We start from the raw sequence: 14,478 nt of genomic DNA, 5'->3' as shown, positions 1-14,478 counted from the left end.
GGGGGAAAGGGCCAGCGGGGGGGTCAGGGCTGGGGTTGGAGTCGGGGTTGAGGCTGAAGCAGAGGTAGAGGCTGGGGATGAGGCGCGAGCCAGTGCCAGAGCCGGGGCCGAGCATCGAGCAAGGGCCAGGGCCGGGGCGGAGGACACGGGCAGAGGCAGGGAGGGGGCCGGGGCGGAGGCCAAGGAGCCGGACGAGGTCGGGGCTGGGGCTGCCGCCGCCGATGAGCTCAGGGATGGGGTGGAGGCCGCGGCGGCCGGGAAGGCGGGGGTCGTGACGGAGGCCGGAGGTGGAGAGGATACGTTGACGTGCCTCTGAGCGGCAGGGCCGACTCGGATGTGAGGCCTGTAGAGGGTGACAGACGGCTTGCTCTCCTCAGGAGTGGCTGCCTCGCGAGCCTGCGGGGTCTCTGGAGGCTGCAGACACAGGGGAGAAAGAAGAAGAAGAAGAAAAACTTTTGGGGTTTTGCTTTTAGGTTCACCATTAGGTTCACTATCCAATTCACCATCCGCAAAACACAAACATGGCCTCCAAATGTTTCTTTTTTTTTGTTGAGGTAACGCCGTAGGAACTGGCTGGGATGTGGCGAGGGTCCAACACAGTAAGGGAGACGGAACGAACCGGATACTCTGGAGGTAGGAGGAGGGCTGCTCCAAGTCGACTTCTGCATCGTCGCTGTAATCCTGTGCCTTCCTTATCTAAAATCTCTCCCTCCCTCCCCCTCTCCCTCCAATCGACAGCTAAAGGACCCCCTGCTGTGGCGCCATCAAATCAGCAACTGCAGCACCAAATCAACACCATGTCCTCCTGCCAACCCCTCCCCCCCCCCCCCCCACAAACACACACGGCCAACGACCGCCGCGCCTGCGCAGGGGAGGGCGGGATGTGAGCGGATCCCGGTGCACAGGGGGCGCTGTGGCTCGCCGGGAACAGCGGTTGAGGGGGGGGCAGAGGGCAGGCGGCGACGCGCGAGGCAGGGCGTGCCGGGGCGGGAGGGGTGAGGAGGGGGGGAGAGGAGAGGGAGAGACGAGGGGAGAAGGGGGGGGAAAAAAAGGAGGGGAAAAAAAGGAGGGGAGAAAAGCGGCGCGCGAGAGAGGAGGAGAGAAGGGAAGAGGAGAGCCGTGGCCAAAACCTCCGGAGACAATCCCACAATCCCTTCCATCTGCGTCTCGCGCTCCCCACCGTCCCCGGCGCCTCCAATTCCCCGATCAAGTTTATCAACCATCTGTTTTCCGGTAAGTCCAGCAAGACAGCCTCGCCCAAGCCATACAGCTCTCTTTACGTCTCCCTGAAGCACACATGTGCACACACACACACCAGGGTCGCGCAGGCATCCTAACCTCCATCTCCATGGAGCACATGTTGGAGTGATGACGGATATAAAAGGGGTGGGGGGGACAACGCATAGTTCAGCTGCTCCCTGAGAGAAAAAAAATACGAGAGAGAGAGAGAGAGAGAGAGAGAGAGAGAGAGATGGGAAGGGGGTGTTTGGTTCCTACATTTTTGTAAAACAGGCCCTTGTGTTTCAAGGGAGTTTTTTTTCTTTTTCACCTGTTTAGGTTTGTTCTTCCTCTCCTAATCTCTCTGACGAGGACAGAGGGAGGTCAAACAAAGAGAGAGACAGAGAGACAGAGAGACGTCTGAAAAAGAGAACCGCGTAGACAGCTGGGAGAAAGTGGATCGGGACACTTGCAGAGAGACAGAGAGAGCGAAAGATCGAAAGAAAAAGAGAAGGAGAGAGAGACAGAGAGGGGAGGGAGGGAGGGAGGAGACAGCTGGCCTAAACCTCCACACCATGGGACCAAAAGGGGATAGGGTGCAGTCAGCGAGCAGGCGGGGGTGTCCAGGCAGACGTGACCAAGTCACATTCTGGAGCCCCGGGGGGGAGAAATGGATGCCCAATGCCAGCCGCCTCACATGGCTAGCGTGTCAGAGGGAGCCCTCTCATAGGCCGACCTCCCCACAACAGGAAGTAGCTGCATTTTGGAAGACTAGGCCCCTCTCGTCTACAGCGCATCCGGGTCTGAACTGGACCGGAACCGGAGCAGAGCCGAGAGAGAGAGAAATGCGCACGTCGTTTGTTCACAAACGCTCAACGGAGGTTTGAACTTACCTCATCGACTGCTCGGGGGGGTGGCTTGTCGCTGGCTGACACCTGTGGGTTCACACACACACACACACACACACACACACACACACTTTGGTAAACAGGAAACGGAGCAGAGCACTGGCGACCACTGGACGTTTGAGGGCGCAATACACAAACCCACCTGTAGAGGGGGCGAGCAGCTTACTTGTTCAGCGTTGCCCTGTGTGGAGAGAGACGACAGCAGCAGCATCAGAGGAGGCCGCACAGAGTGACGCGCCGAGTGACACGGGCATTTGTCGAGCGGTTGGCACCGCAAATTGATAGGGCCCAGCTCATTTCAAGTCTATTGTGTGCGTACCATGTTGGAAGTTGATGTTTCTCATTTGGGCAATGAGACAATGGCCAGTGCTTTGAGGCACACACACACACGCACACACACACACACACACACACAAACACACGAGGATCGTGGACAGGCGAGACTGTCCGCCCGGTCTCGCACTCCTTATGTGCACACGGTTGCCATGACAACACGGCAAATCTTCAACCTTTTTCTTTTTTTTTTAGATAGCGTGCAAACGGAGATGGCCCCGTCGCATCCTTAACCAACTGCCACACACACAGACACAAACGTAGACCCTTCACACACACGCGCGTGCGCAAACCTCCCACGACCACACACACACACACAACCATGCATTGGATGCAACAGATTCAAACGTTTATAGCCATCGATACATTCACACACCTACACGGTGACTAATGACTCACAGATGGCAGGGGGCACCGGAGAAAGAGAGACAGAGATAAAGGCCAGGTGGCAACAGCAACAAAAAAGCGGGCAGAGATGAGAGGGCGCGGTCGTGAGGCGCGGTGGTCAGGGGGGAACGGCCTCTGGGAGCATCTGGGGTAATGAAGGAGAGCCGACAGGAGCAAGGAGAGGGTGAGAGGGAGGGAAGGAGGGCCGAGGGAGCGAGGAGAGGGTGAGAGGGAGGGAAGGAGGGCCGAGGGAGAGGTAGACGGGGGGGTGATTTATTTGGCCGCTGAGCGATGAGTCTCCCAGGAGAAAGTGCGTCTTCACTGGCCCCCTTGGCTGTGTCCCGAGATTAATGACAGCAACAGGAAGGTCACCTCCACACACACACGCGCACACACACACACACACGGAAACAGAAGAGAGGCACACACACACCTTCAAATTGAGATGTATCCCAGTCGGGGGTTTGGGGGGTTCTCCCACGGTTCTTCCTGATTCTGCTGCTGTTGTTTTGTTCACCAAGTTGCTCTTCAGTGTGGCCTTCTGCTGGCTACACAGACATAGACCAAACACAGGGTTTATATAACGAACAGTGTGGGCTCTGCATGCTCCACAACGCAGTTAGTTCACTGCGACGTGTCAATATTCATTCAAAGCCCCAAACATGGCCGGATATCGTCCATTTTTGGGGGGACAGGGATTTGACGTTTGTGCCAAACTATATGGGCAGGATAAAAAAAACTAAATGTCTATATTCCAAAATGCATTCATCTACTTTCAACACAGATCTACCGTCCACAGGAATCTAGAGAGGCGGTAAAACTAACTACCAAACAAACCGGCCCCAATATCCAAAACTATTTACATGTGCCCTACACAAACACAGATGAACAGGTAGATAGACGACCCGTTGAAAACCTCAACTTCCCCCCCTCGTCAAAACAAAGACAGGCACGGTGCGGAACGTTCCGGAAGGGGGAGGTGGCCACGTACTGGAGGCTGGCTCTGTCCTCCAGGCTGGTTCCCACGAGCCGGGCGGTTCTCGGCTCGTCCGAGTCCCCGATCACCATGACGGCCACGTCGCCATCACGACCCAGCAGCCAGCTCACGCTCTTCCGATTGGCTGCGGGGGAGCACACAGACAGACACGCGCACACACACACGTGAGTTAGCATGGTCTACAGATACAGACTTCAGGATAGTCAGAGACACGTTCACGTTCAGCGCAGGAAACGAACGACTCCCCTATCAGCGTTGTTATCTGTGGGCACTCATCAAAAGTACAAACTCAAACCAAACTGGGACTACACAGCCCAAACCACTGTGTTAGATAAGAGACTGCACTCCAAGTGAAGATGCCCTCCATGTGTGATGCAGACTTTTGGGAACACGCTGAAAACATCCTTATATGGACACAAATGTTGGTCGCAGGAGAAAGGAAGGGGAAAAAAAAGACTTGATGCTTCATCGGTGACCGCTGTGTTGGAGGGCTGGAGGGAGGGAGGGCTGGAGAGAGGGAGGGCTGGAGGGAGGGAGAGGGCTGGAGGGAGGTAGGGGGCTGGGGAGAGGGCTGGAGGGAGGGCTGGAGGGAGGGCTGGAGGGAGGGCTGGAGGGAGGGCTGGGGAGAGGGCTGGAAGGAGGGAGGGCTGGAGGGAGGGAGGGAGGGCAGGAGGTAGGGAGGGCAGGAGGGAGAGGGCTGGAGGGAGGGAGGGAGAGGGCTGGAGGGAGGGAGGGAGAGGGCTGGAGGGAGGGAGGGCTGGAGGGAGGGAGGGAAGGAGAGGGCTGGAGGGAGGGAGGGAGGGAGGGAGAGGGCTGGAGGGAGGGAGGGAGGGAGGGAGGGAGGGAGGGAGGGAGGGAGGGAGGGAGGGAGGGAGGGAGGGAGGGAGGGAGGGAGAGGGCTGGAGGGAGGGAGGGAGGGAGGGAGGGAGGGAGGGAGGGAGGGAGGGAGGGAGGGAGGGAGGGAGGGAGGGAGGGAGGGAGGGAGGGAGGGAGGGAGGGAGGGAGAGGGCTGGAGGGAGGGAGGGAGGGAGAGGGCTGGAGGGAGAGGGCTGGAGGGAGGGAGGGAGAGGGCTGGAGGGAGGGGCTGGAGGGCTGGAGGGAGGGAGGGAGGGAGGGAGAGGGCTGGAGGGAGGGGCTGGAGGGCTGAAGGGAGGGGCTGGAGGGCTGGAGGGAGAGGGCTGGAGGGAGGGGCTGGAGGGAGGGGCTGGAGGGCTGGAGGGAGGGGCTGGAGGGCTGGAGGGAAGCTAAACTGCAGTGTCACTCTGCTCACACGGCATAGCTTCCCCAGGAGGGCGGGGTCAGGGCGGGGTCAGGGCAGGGGACAGGGACAGGCACCCCGGGACAAACAGGTTACCACGGTGAACAGGTTCTGCTGGGATGTGTCAACGCAACGGCATTCGGCACAGGGAGGACAAGCCCTTCAAGCCGGAGCGCACACACACACACGCAAACGAGCAGGCACATGCACAAACATACACACAGCTGTTTGGTAAACACACTGGGTTTGCAAACACACAGCACTCTTTAACAAGTAGGGCAAACTACAAGTGTTGGTGAAGGGGACTCTGGCCATTAAAACTTCCAAAGTGCTGAACAGTGGAAGAGCTAAAATGACTTGGCAGACAGCGTGAGCTCCCAGTCTATTTTGTGAGGTAAATTCAACATATTTGGGTCTGGGCAGAGAGACAGAAGAGGATCTGTCTATGCAGCATATGCGGTTATGAGCTAACGTCACCAGTATGACGACATTTACATTTGAATCATTTAGTACATTCCCCCGAGGCAAGTAGGGTGAAGTGCCTTGCCCAAGGACACAACGTCATTGGGCACGGCTGGGAATCGATCCAGCAACCTGACTAGCCCGACTCCCTCACCGCTCAGCCATCTGATTCCCTGGCTCCCTGACTAGTGAACCCCTTCTGAACCCAGACCTCACATAGAAGTATGTTGCCACCAAAGTATGGTGGTCTCTGTCAGCAACTAAAATGAAGATCTGAATCATTTCAAACCATTGTTCCCTGTAGAAATATCGTTGGTCAAAAGATTCCTTTCATTATTTAGGGTTCCAAACTTGTACATGGTTCGATATAGGAGGTAGCTATGTGGATGTAACTGAACTGTAAATACAAATGTTTACCCTAAAATAAATAACAGTTCCACGTAGAATTCTCAAACCCTGTAACCGGAAGGCTACCTTCATGTCGGTCTTCACTCTAACCCTAATCTAGCACTGCCCATTCAAATAATTGGCTGATTGACGTGTTGAATCTGGTTAATTACAACTTGGCAAAAATCTACAGTTACAGAGATGCAGACTGTTGAGATCCACTTTACATAACATTTGCTTTACACCCTTACACACATTTTACTGTGTTATATCTACACGTGCTACGGAACTGCCAAGCAACTCACAAGATAATATCGACCAAACTAAACTGTGAAAACCACTTAATTAAAAACACACTAACATGCATGTGCTCACACAAGCATGGCTCTCAAGATGTCGCTGTGCAATCTCTGTTTTCCAAACGCCTCCATTTCCTGTCCACTTCCTGCCTCGTTTACTCGTTGGAAGGACTGGGACATGACTCACTTCCTGTTGAACACAGAAACTGACCACCACTTCCTGTCTGCCGCACCGCAGCCAAGCGAATGTCTGCAACCAGACGTGTGCGCGTGGATGTGTGTGTGTGTGTGTGGTGAGGGGTGGAACAGCGACGACTCGTAGGAACAGCTGTCCTGGTCATTAGTAGAGAGAGAGACTTGTTCTCCCCTTCCCTGGTTGAAGGGTTTATAATAGCAGCTTTGTCCTCACGACCAAGAAAAGACTTCCGGCTGATTTGACGCACACACATCGCGCAGCGCTGACACGCGCCAACGGCCCTATGTGTTTCAGTACACGACCCTCGGCCATCTCTCCCATCTCCCCACACACGGCCGTTATCTTCCAGCCCCAGCAGAAGGGGAACTTTGGGTCTTGTGATCGCAGATTCTTTCCGTGGAATGTCAGAGGGGAGGAAACTCAGCGGAGCAAAGTGGCGACGACGTTTCGATTTCGCGCAAAGCGAGCGGGTGCCGTGAGAGAGAATGCAGACGGGCTGGATTCTGGGAGGGCTACGTCAAACCGGTTTCCGCGCCGCGTCACGGGGGTTTTGTCGACGTGCGTTTGTTGGGCTGCGAAAACGAGTGGATAATGCTCATGCCTCCCCCTGCGCACGCAGCGCACGCAACGCGCGCAAGCGGCGTCCAAAATAACTGTCCACCTCCAGGAACCACTTACTTGAATCGGCTATCTGCACACACATTCCTGACGAGCTACAATCTCACCCCGTGAGCAAGCCTCTCCCCTTATACTAACTACGTTCCACCGTCTCAGTCCTTCACTGGAAGCGGGATGATACTAACCAGGGCCTTGTTTTCACTGCCTGTATCTACACGCACACACACCAAACACACACGTCATACTGGCGGGCAAGCAAAGATACGCTGCTAGCCTGTAGGCCAAGACGCGCACACCAGCCCCTTTTGAAGAAAAAACAAACAAAAACATTTGGAAACACAGACTGGCATTGGGTCAGCGGTTCGTGTCATTTTCCTGCGACCCGATCGATGACATAGCCCCACCTCCATCTCAGACCCTATGTTCACCGATACCGCCGGGGGGGCTTGAAAGGGAGCGTTTGACAGACCCGGAAGCTAAAAAAAACCCCCACCTATCTTCCCACCCTTCCTTCTCTGCAACTGCTACGCCGCCGCTTCCTTCGAAAACATCCCGCCCGTGACTCGAGGCCTCCTTGCGCAGGCAGACGCTTGCTCGGCGGGCAAAAGCCCGGCAACAAACCAGAAGCTGACAGCGAAACCGAGTTGCAACACCTCCGCGGCAGGATGTACCAGGGAGGTGAAACCACACGTTCACAGCTCAACGTCAGTCTGTAACTTCCTGTCAAGGTAATCCACAGCAGAGCGCTTACACAAACATGGCGCCGGCCTGGGGACATGCCTGGCACGCCTGCCAGTAAGGAGAACCAGATGGTGAGGTTTAGGACTTAAGTAGCTAACAGTGAAGAGGCGTGTGTGGCGGCACTGCCGTATGTGAGCGGGTGACGCGCCGGGGGGGGGGGGGGGGGGGTTGAGGTCAGCGCTGGTTTTCCGGTTTGGAGACGGAAATATGTTTCTGGTCCGTCGAAAGGGCAGATGGGATAGATCCATCCATAGTCAGATAGGAAGAGTCATTGAGAGGTGAGGGAGAGTGGTAGAGAGAAGTGGGGGAGAGACAGAGAGAGAGACAGAGAGAGACAGAGACAGAGAGAGAGACACAGACAGAGAGACAGAGAGAGACAGAGAGAGACAGAGAGAGCCAGAGAGAGAGACAGAGAGAGAGACAGAGACATAGAGACAGGGGGGGGTGTCTACCTGGCTTGGCCGCGAGGGCCTCGGAGCTCCTCCCGTCGGCCGGCACCTTCTCCTCGCGCTCCGTCCAGCGCCGCACCTGCTCCTGGCGCATCTTCAGGAACAGCGTCTTCTTCTGGTCCTCGTTCAGCGCCTCCAGCACGTCCGGGTCGATGTACATGTCCTTGAGGATCTGCTGCAGCATGGCGGCAGGGCCCCGCCGGGGGGAGACGGACGGGAGTCCGCCGGCGAGAGACGCGGCTTGAGCTCCGGCGAGGGCCAGGAGGGGAGGTGGAGGTGGGAGCAGGGGGGGTGGGATGTGTGCCGAGGTCCAACGCAGGGGGAGCGAGGCGAGGGTGGTGGTGGGGGGAGGGAGGAGGGGGTCGCCGGGGGGGGGGGGGAGATGTCCTCCTCACAGCGGCAGGTGGCTGAGGTAGGAAGTCGGTTCGTAAACAGACCTCATGTGGAGTCGAATAGGGTCAGAGAGCAGGGCCGGCCGCGTCCATAAAGGCCTTTTCCCCCCCCCGCCCCGAAAACTCGCACACAAACTCACGCGCAACCAACAAACGCTCATGCGCAAGTTGGGGGACGGCTTCTTGGGGTGACTCTTCCGACGATGGACATCAGTTCCCAGCGTCCATCTCTCAGCCTAAACGGAGGAGAAAAAGGACACATCACAACTTCTGACAGGAAACCTTCCGGCACTTTCCACATGTGTGCGGATTTCTCCCTGTAGTCCCTCTCTCTCTCCCTGGCTGACTCTCCCTGTCTCTTTTCTGGACATGTAATCTTTCCTCGTCCCTCTTTCTGGCAATAATGTTTCGACTCTATTTTCTAGAGTTCATTGTGTCGTTACCTTCTTTTAGTTTGGTTCTTTCCAGCCTTTGTGCCTCTCTTCCTCTTTGAACAGCGACGAGCTCAACTGCCGCTTTTCAGTCTCATGCCATGTCAGAGCTCTGAAACTGTCCTTACCCTGAATGGGAGGAGATTCCTAAGGAATGGGGCTTTTTTCGGCATTGCACCCCCCCTCCCTCCCTCCCTCCTTCTTCCACACACACACCCTACCCTTCACCCCTCCCCTCCGCCTCTCTCCCTCTCTCTCTCGAGACAGCTGCATCTTAAACGTGCTCGCTCTGCGTCTTTCGCCGGACCGCAGGGTCACTCGCAACCCAGGACGGCAGGAGAGGAAAGCAGGGGGAACACAGCCCTACCAGCCTCGCCGCCCCAGACAACAATGGCAAAGCAAAACAGCAAAAAGCTAAACCATGGAGGCAACCAAAAGCTAGGTTCAACAGACTGAGGGAGTGAGGGCTGTCATTCTAACTGGCAAACTCAACACTGCCTGGGAAAGAGAGAGAAAATGACGAGAAAGAGAAGGGAGATGGAAGGAGAACAACAACAAAGAAACAGAGACAGGACTTAAAAGCCAAGGGAGGACGGTTTGAGAAAGGTTGTGCTGGGGAAGTAGTGATGTACTCACAGTGGGGTGCAGCAAGACGCTCCATAGCACAGTTGACTCAACGGGAGAGTGAGTGCTTGTGTGTCCTCCTCGTCTTTGTGTGTGACTGAGCTGATGACATCACAGCATTCCATGAACTATGTCTCTCGCGCTCTCTTCTCCCTTAAACTCTGTGAGGAAACACACGCAGCCACGGGAACACCCACGCGCGCACAAACTTGGCTTAGAAAGTCAGGAAACGGAGCTCAGACGCCCTCGCTATAAAAGAAGTAACAGCATCCTGTTAAAAGCACGAGATAATGACAGAGAGAGAGGGGTTGGGAGGGAGAGAGGTTGAGAGAGATACTCTCTCTAATACTCTTTATTAAAACATCTTAAAATAAAAACACTTTTTACTCCTTCAATTACGTCCACGAACCCCGGAGGGTTAGGCTACAAGGATCGCTGGCAAGAATAACTCGTAAACACCATCCATTCTCATGATTACGACCCTTAAAAAAATCATGCGCATTCTATTTCCTGGCCCTGAACTCTCAAATCCCTCTTTCACGTTTCTCCGACAAAAACTTCCATCCCTCTCCTCCTTCGCTTCCCAACTCCCTGAAAAGTACAGAACTCCTCCCCCATGCAATGCAACCGTCTGTAATGACCACTCACAAAATAAAGCTGTACGCGGCTTCAAATCAGGGCACAAAGGCATTCGTTGATAACGTTTTCATGTAGACTTCAAAAACAAGTAGGCCTACAGTCTTGAAGACAATCAGCAAATCGCAGTAGTGACTGTTGATGAATAACAACTACTTACACAACGCTGTCGTGATCAAATCAGTAGCCAATAAAGAGAACAGCGTCCTCTGGCGGTAAGTAGAACAATAAATTGGGATAATTCTTTCCGTAAATATAAAGGCACAGTGTACTTTTGTTCAAAATAAAGAACGGTTTTAAAGCAATTCATAGGAAATGTAGCCTACACTTAAAAAAAGTAACTTAAAATATACGCTACTAAATAGGCTAACTAGCCAACGATGAATGAACACTAGACGTCTTCTCAAAACAAGTCTAAAAAAAGTGTTTTTATAGCCTATTTATTCATTTATTTCATACAATTACTTTTTTGTGGCCACTTTATCGCATGTTCGATGTGTTAAAAAGAAGTTGTAGCGAACCCTAATGCCTATTTTATCCATAGACCAATGGCACCATCTGCTGGTTATGCCGGGAAACACACTAGTAGGCCAGCCTTGGCTGCATGTTCTCTTATTTGCCAAATAAAACTTAAAGACGTTGGGAAGCGTACCGCATTATGTAAGCTTAGTCTGTTCGTAAGACTGCAGTTTTACCTTTTCCAATTGACGTATGAGGCGTGTGCGAGCATACACGTCTCAGCTCCACCTCAATGTCAGCCATAAAGCGTTTCAAAATGTTTCCTGTCAATGCATTTCATGTCAGTAGAGATTATATAGGGCTACTTCAGTGCTTCGGTCGTTGCCAACATTAAACACGCGTACATTTAACTTTTGTAATGTACTTTGGGGCTCAGAAGAATTTAATGTAGACTAACCTGTCATTTGTAAATCCCATATTACAGTGAAGACGGCAGGTGCTTTCTTCTATATGAAATACCAGATTTCTATATCATTTTTATTGCTCACAACTCGGACAGATGCACAGTTGATAAACATTCCGCGACAATGCGGTTCTTTCAGATGATGTGTATCTGAACAATTAAATCTGGGCTTGTTTTTAACGGTAATTTCCTACGTAAGTACAATAAAAACGCTTTTAAACACTGTTTTAGACCGACGTGTTTGTGCAACAGGTGGGGTTTGGAATGATACCAGTTCATTTATCCAAGGAAGCCTTGCATCAGCAATGGTCAGTCACATGGAATTTGATTGTATGACCACGTGTATTGTATTGTAATGGCTTTGACATGAGTGACCAGGTGTTATTGATGGTATTGATTATTGGCAATGAGATGAAACCTTACAAAGATAGCAGTTCCTACATGAGAAATGTTCCAACATATTAGAGATTCACTTAGTAGAAAATTGGTAAATTAAAAGGTCTTTTATTTTTTAACATTTGTAAAATATACATAAATTATATTCGATGCATAATCACCGAATGTGTTAATCAATAATCCTCTTAAAAAGGAATGAACATGGGAGAAAATGAGCATTAGAGCAGAGAGAGAGAGACATTCTTTGTGGAGATTATTTCTAACAAATATCGGTCCAACATTTCATCGACCTGGGAAAGCAAAAGTGCCACAAACAGCCACCTAAGACAGAACACCCTACACCTTTATGAGCATCGTACCCTCTGCCTCACACTGGACTGGGAGGCAGCGCTGCAGCCCCTCTGCCTCACACTGGACTGGGAGGCAGCGCTGCAGCCCCTCTGCCTCCACAACGTGAGCCCCCCCCCCCCTTCTCAACGACCCTCACATGACACTCTGACACTCCCACAAGAGGGAAACTCGACAAAGGGACGCGTACTAAGATGACAGCACTCAGCTGCATTGGAGGGAGAATGTGATGTTTGGCTGTGGACCCCCACCCCTACCCCATCCCTACCCCACCCCCACTACACCCCACCCCTACCCCACCCCCACTCCACCCACATTGAATAAGCTTGCTCTGTGATTTCACCTCCCAGGATGGATGGAGAAGTCCTTAAGTGCAGGTAAAAAAAAAAAAAAAAGGCATTATAACACCTCGGAGATAAATAAACATGGAATTCAGCCACATCATGCGTTCAAATATTAATCATATATTTAATTGATATACATATATTGCCACCATTGGCACATACGATATTGCACACGGTAATGAAATGTTGCTCTGGAAACAAACAAAAAAACATCCTCTGTGAGCAACAACAACAACAAAAAGTTCAGAATGACAAATCGTGTGGAATAACGCTGAGAAGGTCAAAACGAAAACAAGCGAACAAATCGAAAAAACAGAAAACAAGAGTCTGTTCCCCCTTAGTCGAGGCCTTAAGAATTACACGTCACCGTCCAAGCTGTGGAACTACATACAGAGAACAAGCACAAGGGGAGGGGGGGGGGGGGGGCTCCGACAAGCATCCGTTGTTGGCCGCCGGTTGGGTGCGCTGCTCGATCCAGTCCACGGCGAGTTTTGCCAGGTGGCTCCTGGTCTCCGTGACACCTGGCCCGGGCAGTGTGGTGAAGATGAAACTCTGCGGGATCGAGGCCGATTGCCCCTCCTCCATGTGGGCCCACACCTGGATGGCTGGGGGGCATAGGGGATGGCATTTTGGTGGTGGGGGGGGGGGGGAGAGGAGGAAGAGGAAGGGGGGGGAAGGAGGGGGGGAGGAAGGGGGGTGACAAGCCTCGGCTTCTTATTGTTGATGTCACATGGGGGCCGAACCCCCCCCCCCAAAAAAAAATAAAATAAAAATAAAATAATAGCGACAAAAGGAGCAAACAACAAAAGCACTATGTATATGGACGAAATCCCACTCTGCCATCCCAAACATGAGGCCAGCGTGTTAGCCAGTGGAGCGTGTAAGGCACCAGGTTGTTTTTTATGCTCAAAGAGGACACTCTCGGCTGGAGGGGAGGGGGGGGGGGGGGGGGGGATCTCGGAGTCTACTCCAGTCTCTCCCGATGAGAACCCCTGACCCCACTGAAAAGCTGGCTTTGCACATCCGCCCCGACGTCACCGGGCATCTTTCGACGTGGTGTGGCCTCCGGCCAATCGAGAGGGCGGTCGAGTTTCGGAGGAAACTGCGGAGGCGGCTTTTCTAAAACTACGAAGAGATAACGATGAGCGCGCGGGCTGAGAAGCAGGCTTCATGAGATCTAGTACAGTACAGTCAGTTGAAGTTCAGTTGACATTTATGGGGGGTGTGGGGAAATCAACCGGCTGAGGGGGAATGGGGGGTTGGGGGAGGGGTAGTTGAGCCCCAAAGTTAAGAGGCCAACATCGAACATCCAACAACGTAATACAGGTGAACATGCAGCAAACAGCACTTCTTGGTACCATTCGAAACTGCCGTTGGTAGACTGATATTTCCTGGTCCAAGCCTGATTTCTCAGCTAAATGCCCTGGCGTTTCCAAACTGGAAAACATTCGGACACACAATCATGCTACGCTTGGTTTTGTTAGCACTGCCAACTGACCACCAAGCCAACTGGAGATGTGTATGGAGGGTGCTGGTTCGAATGTAACCTCTGGTATCTAGCTAACAAATATGCTTCGACGCACTCCAGTCATGCCACCTGCTGCATGTTGTGACTGTTCGATCTTAGGCTAACACAGGTACCTTTTCAAGAATAAATTTGCATGACAAGAAGACACAAACATCGTCTACAGTATACCCATCCGCATGACAACAATTTGAACCGAAACAACAAAAAAGTTACGAGTCGTAATATTCCTTTGAAGGCCTTCTCCAAAGTTCCTCGTGTCAACATACATTGACCAATTTGACATGTGTCCACTTTGTATGCAATGCATAGGCTATTGCACAACAGAGAAGAGGGAGAGAGAGGGTACTTATTTCATTGCATGAAATGGCCTATGTACCTTTTTGGACTCCATGGACGTCCATCTATAATTTCCAAAGCAGGCCTAGCCCTCATATGATTCATGTGTAAACAAACCTCTGCTCACAGGTAAAAGGTAGACTTGACAAGTACACTATGTCAACCTCTTAGAATGGTTTCGAATTTGGTGAGGAAAAAAAACAAACAAAAATAAAATGACAAAAACAAAAGTAAAGCATCTGTTTTGTGCTGAAGTCATATGCTCACA

The 14,478-nt window shown here is 52.6% G+C and overlaps 1 protein-coding gene and 1 long non-coding RNA gene across 5 annotated transcripts in view; both read right to left on the bottom strand.

The window, feature by feature from the left end:
• The window catches only part of LOC146246008 (uncharacterized), a 15,403-nt gene extending 6,830 nt beyond the window's left edge, over nt 1-8,573 (bottom strand). Inside the window, exons 1-6 of one of the 4 annotated variants that reach the window (XM_084684297.1) lie at nt 8,257-8,573; nt 3,838-3,967; nt 3,280-3,394; nt 2,293-2,307; nt 2,112-2,153; nt 1-414 (exon numbers count right to left, since the gene is read on the bottom strand). The exon at nt 1-414 is cut by the window's left edge and continues 124 nt beyond it. In XM_084684297.1, the coding sequence (XP_084540423.1) occupies nt 1-414; nt 2,112-2,153; nt 2,293-2,307; nt 3,280-3,394; nt 3,838-3,967; nt 8,257-8,437 (897 nt within the window). In that variant the 5' untranslated portion in view covers nt 8,438-8,573. Of the gene's footprint in view, nt 415-2,111; nt 2,154-2,268; nt 2,308-3,279; nt 3,395-3,837; nt 3,968-6,325; nt 6,493-8,256 lie in introns of those variants that run through there. The other 3 variants (XM_084684296.1, XM_084684299.1, XM_084684298.1) reach the window with 3 other exon arrangements.
• A 44-nt stretch (nt 8,574-8,617) lies between these two features.
• LOC146246007 (uncharacterized) lies at nt 8,618-10,502 on the bottom strand. Its single transcript, XR_014734602.1, has 3 exons — nt 10,349-10,502; nt 9,713-9,861; nt 8,618-8,881 (listed from the first exon to the last, which is right to left on the bottom strand). It is a non-coding gene; the product is annotated as an uncharacterized LOC146246007 (long non-coding RNA).
• Between the last annotated feature and the right edge of the window lie 3,976 nt (nt 10,503-14,478).

Source organism: Hypomesus nipponensis, chromosome 20 (genome assembly GCF_054491055.1).
Source record: "Hypomesus nipponensis isolate SF chromosome 20, ASM5449105v1, whole genome shotgun sequence".
NCBI classification, from domain to species: Eukaryota; Metazoa; Chordata; class Actinopteri; order Osmeriformes; family Osmeridae; genus Hypomesus; species Hypomesus nipponensis.
This window is presented reverse-complemented; position numbering and strand designations above follow the sequence as displayed.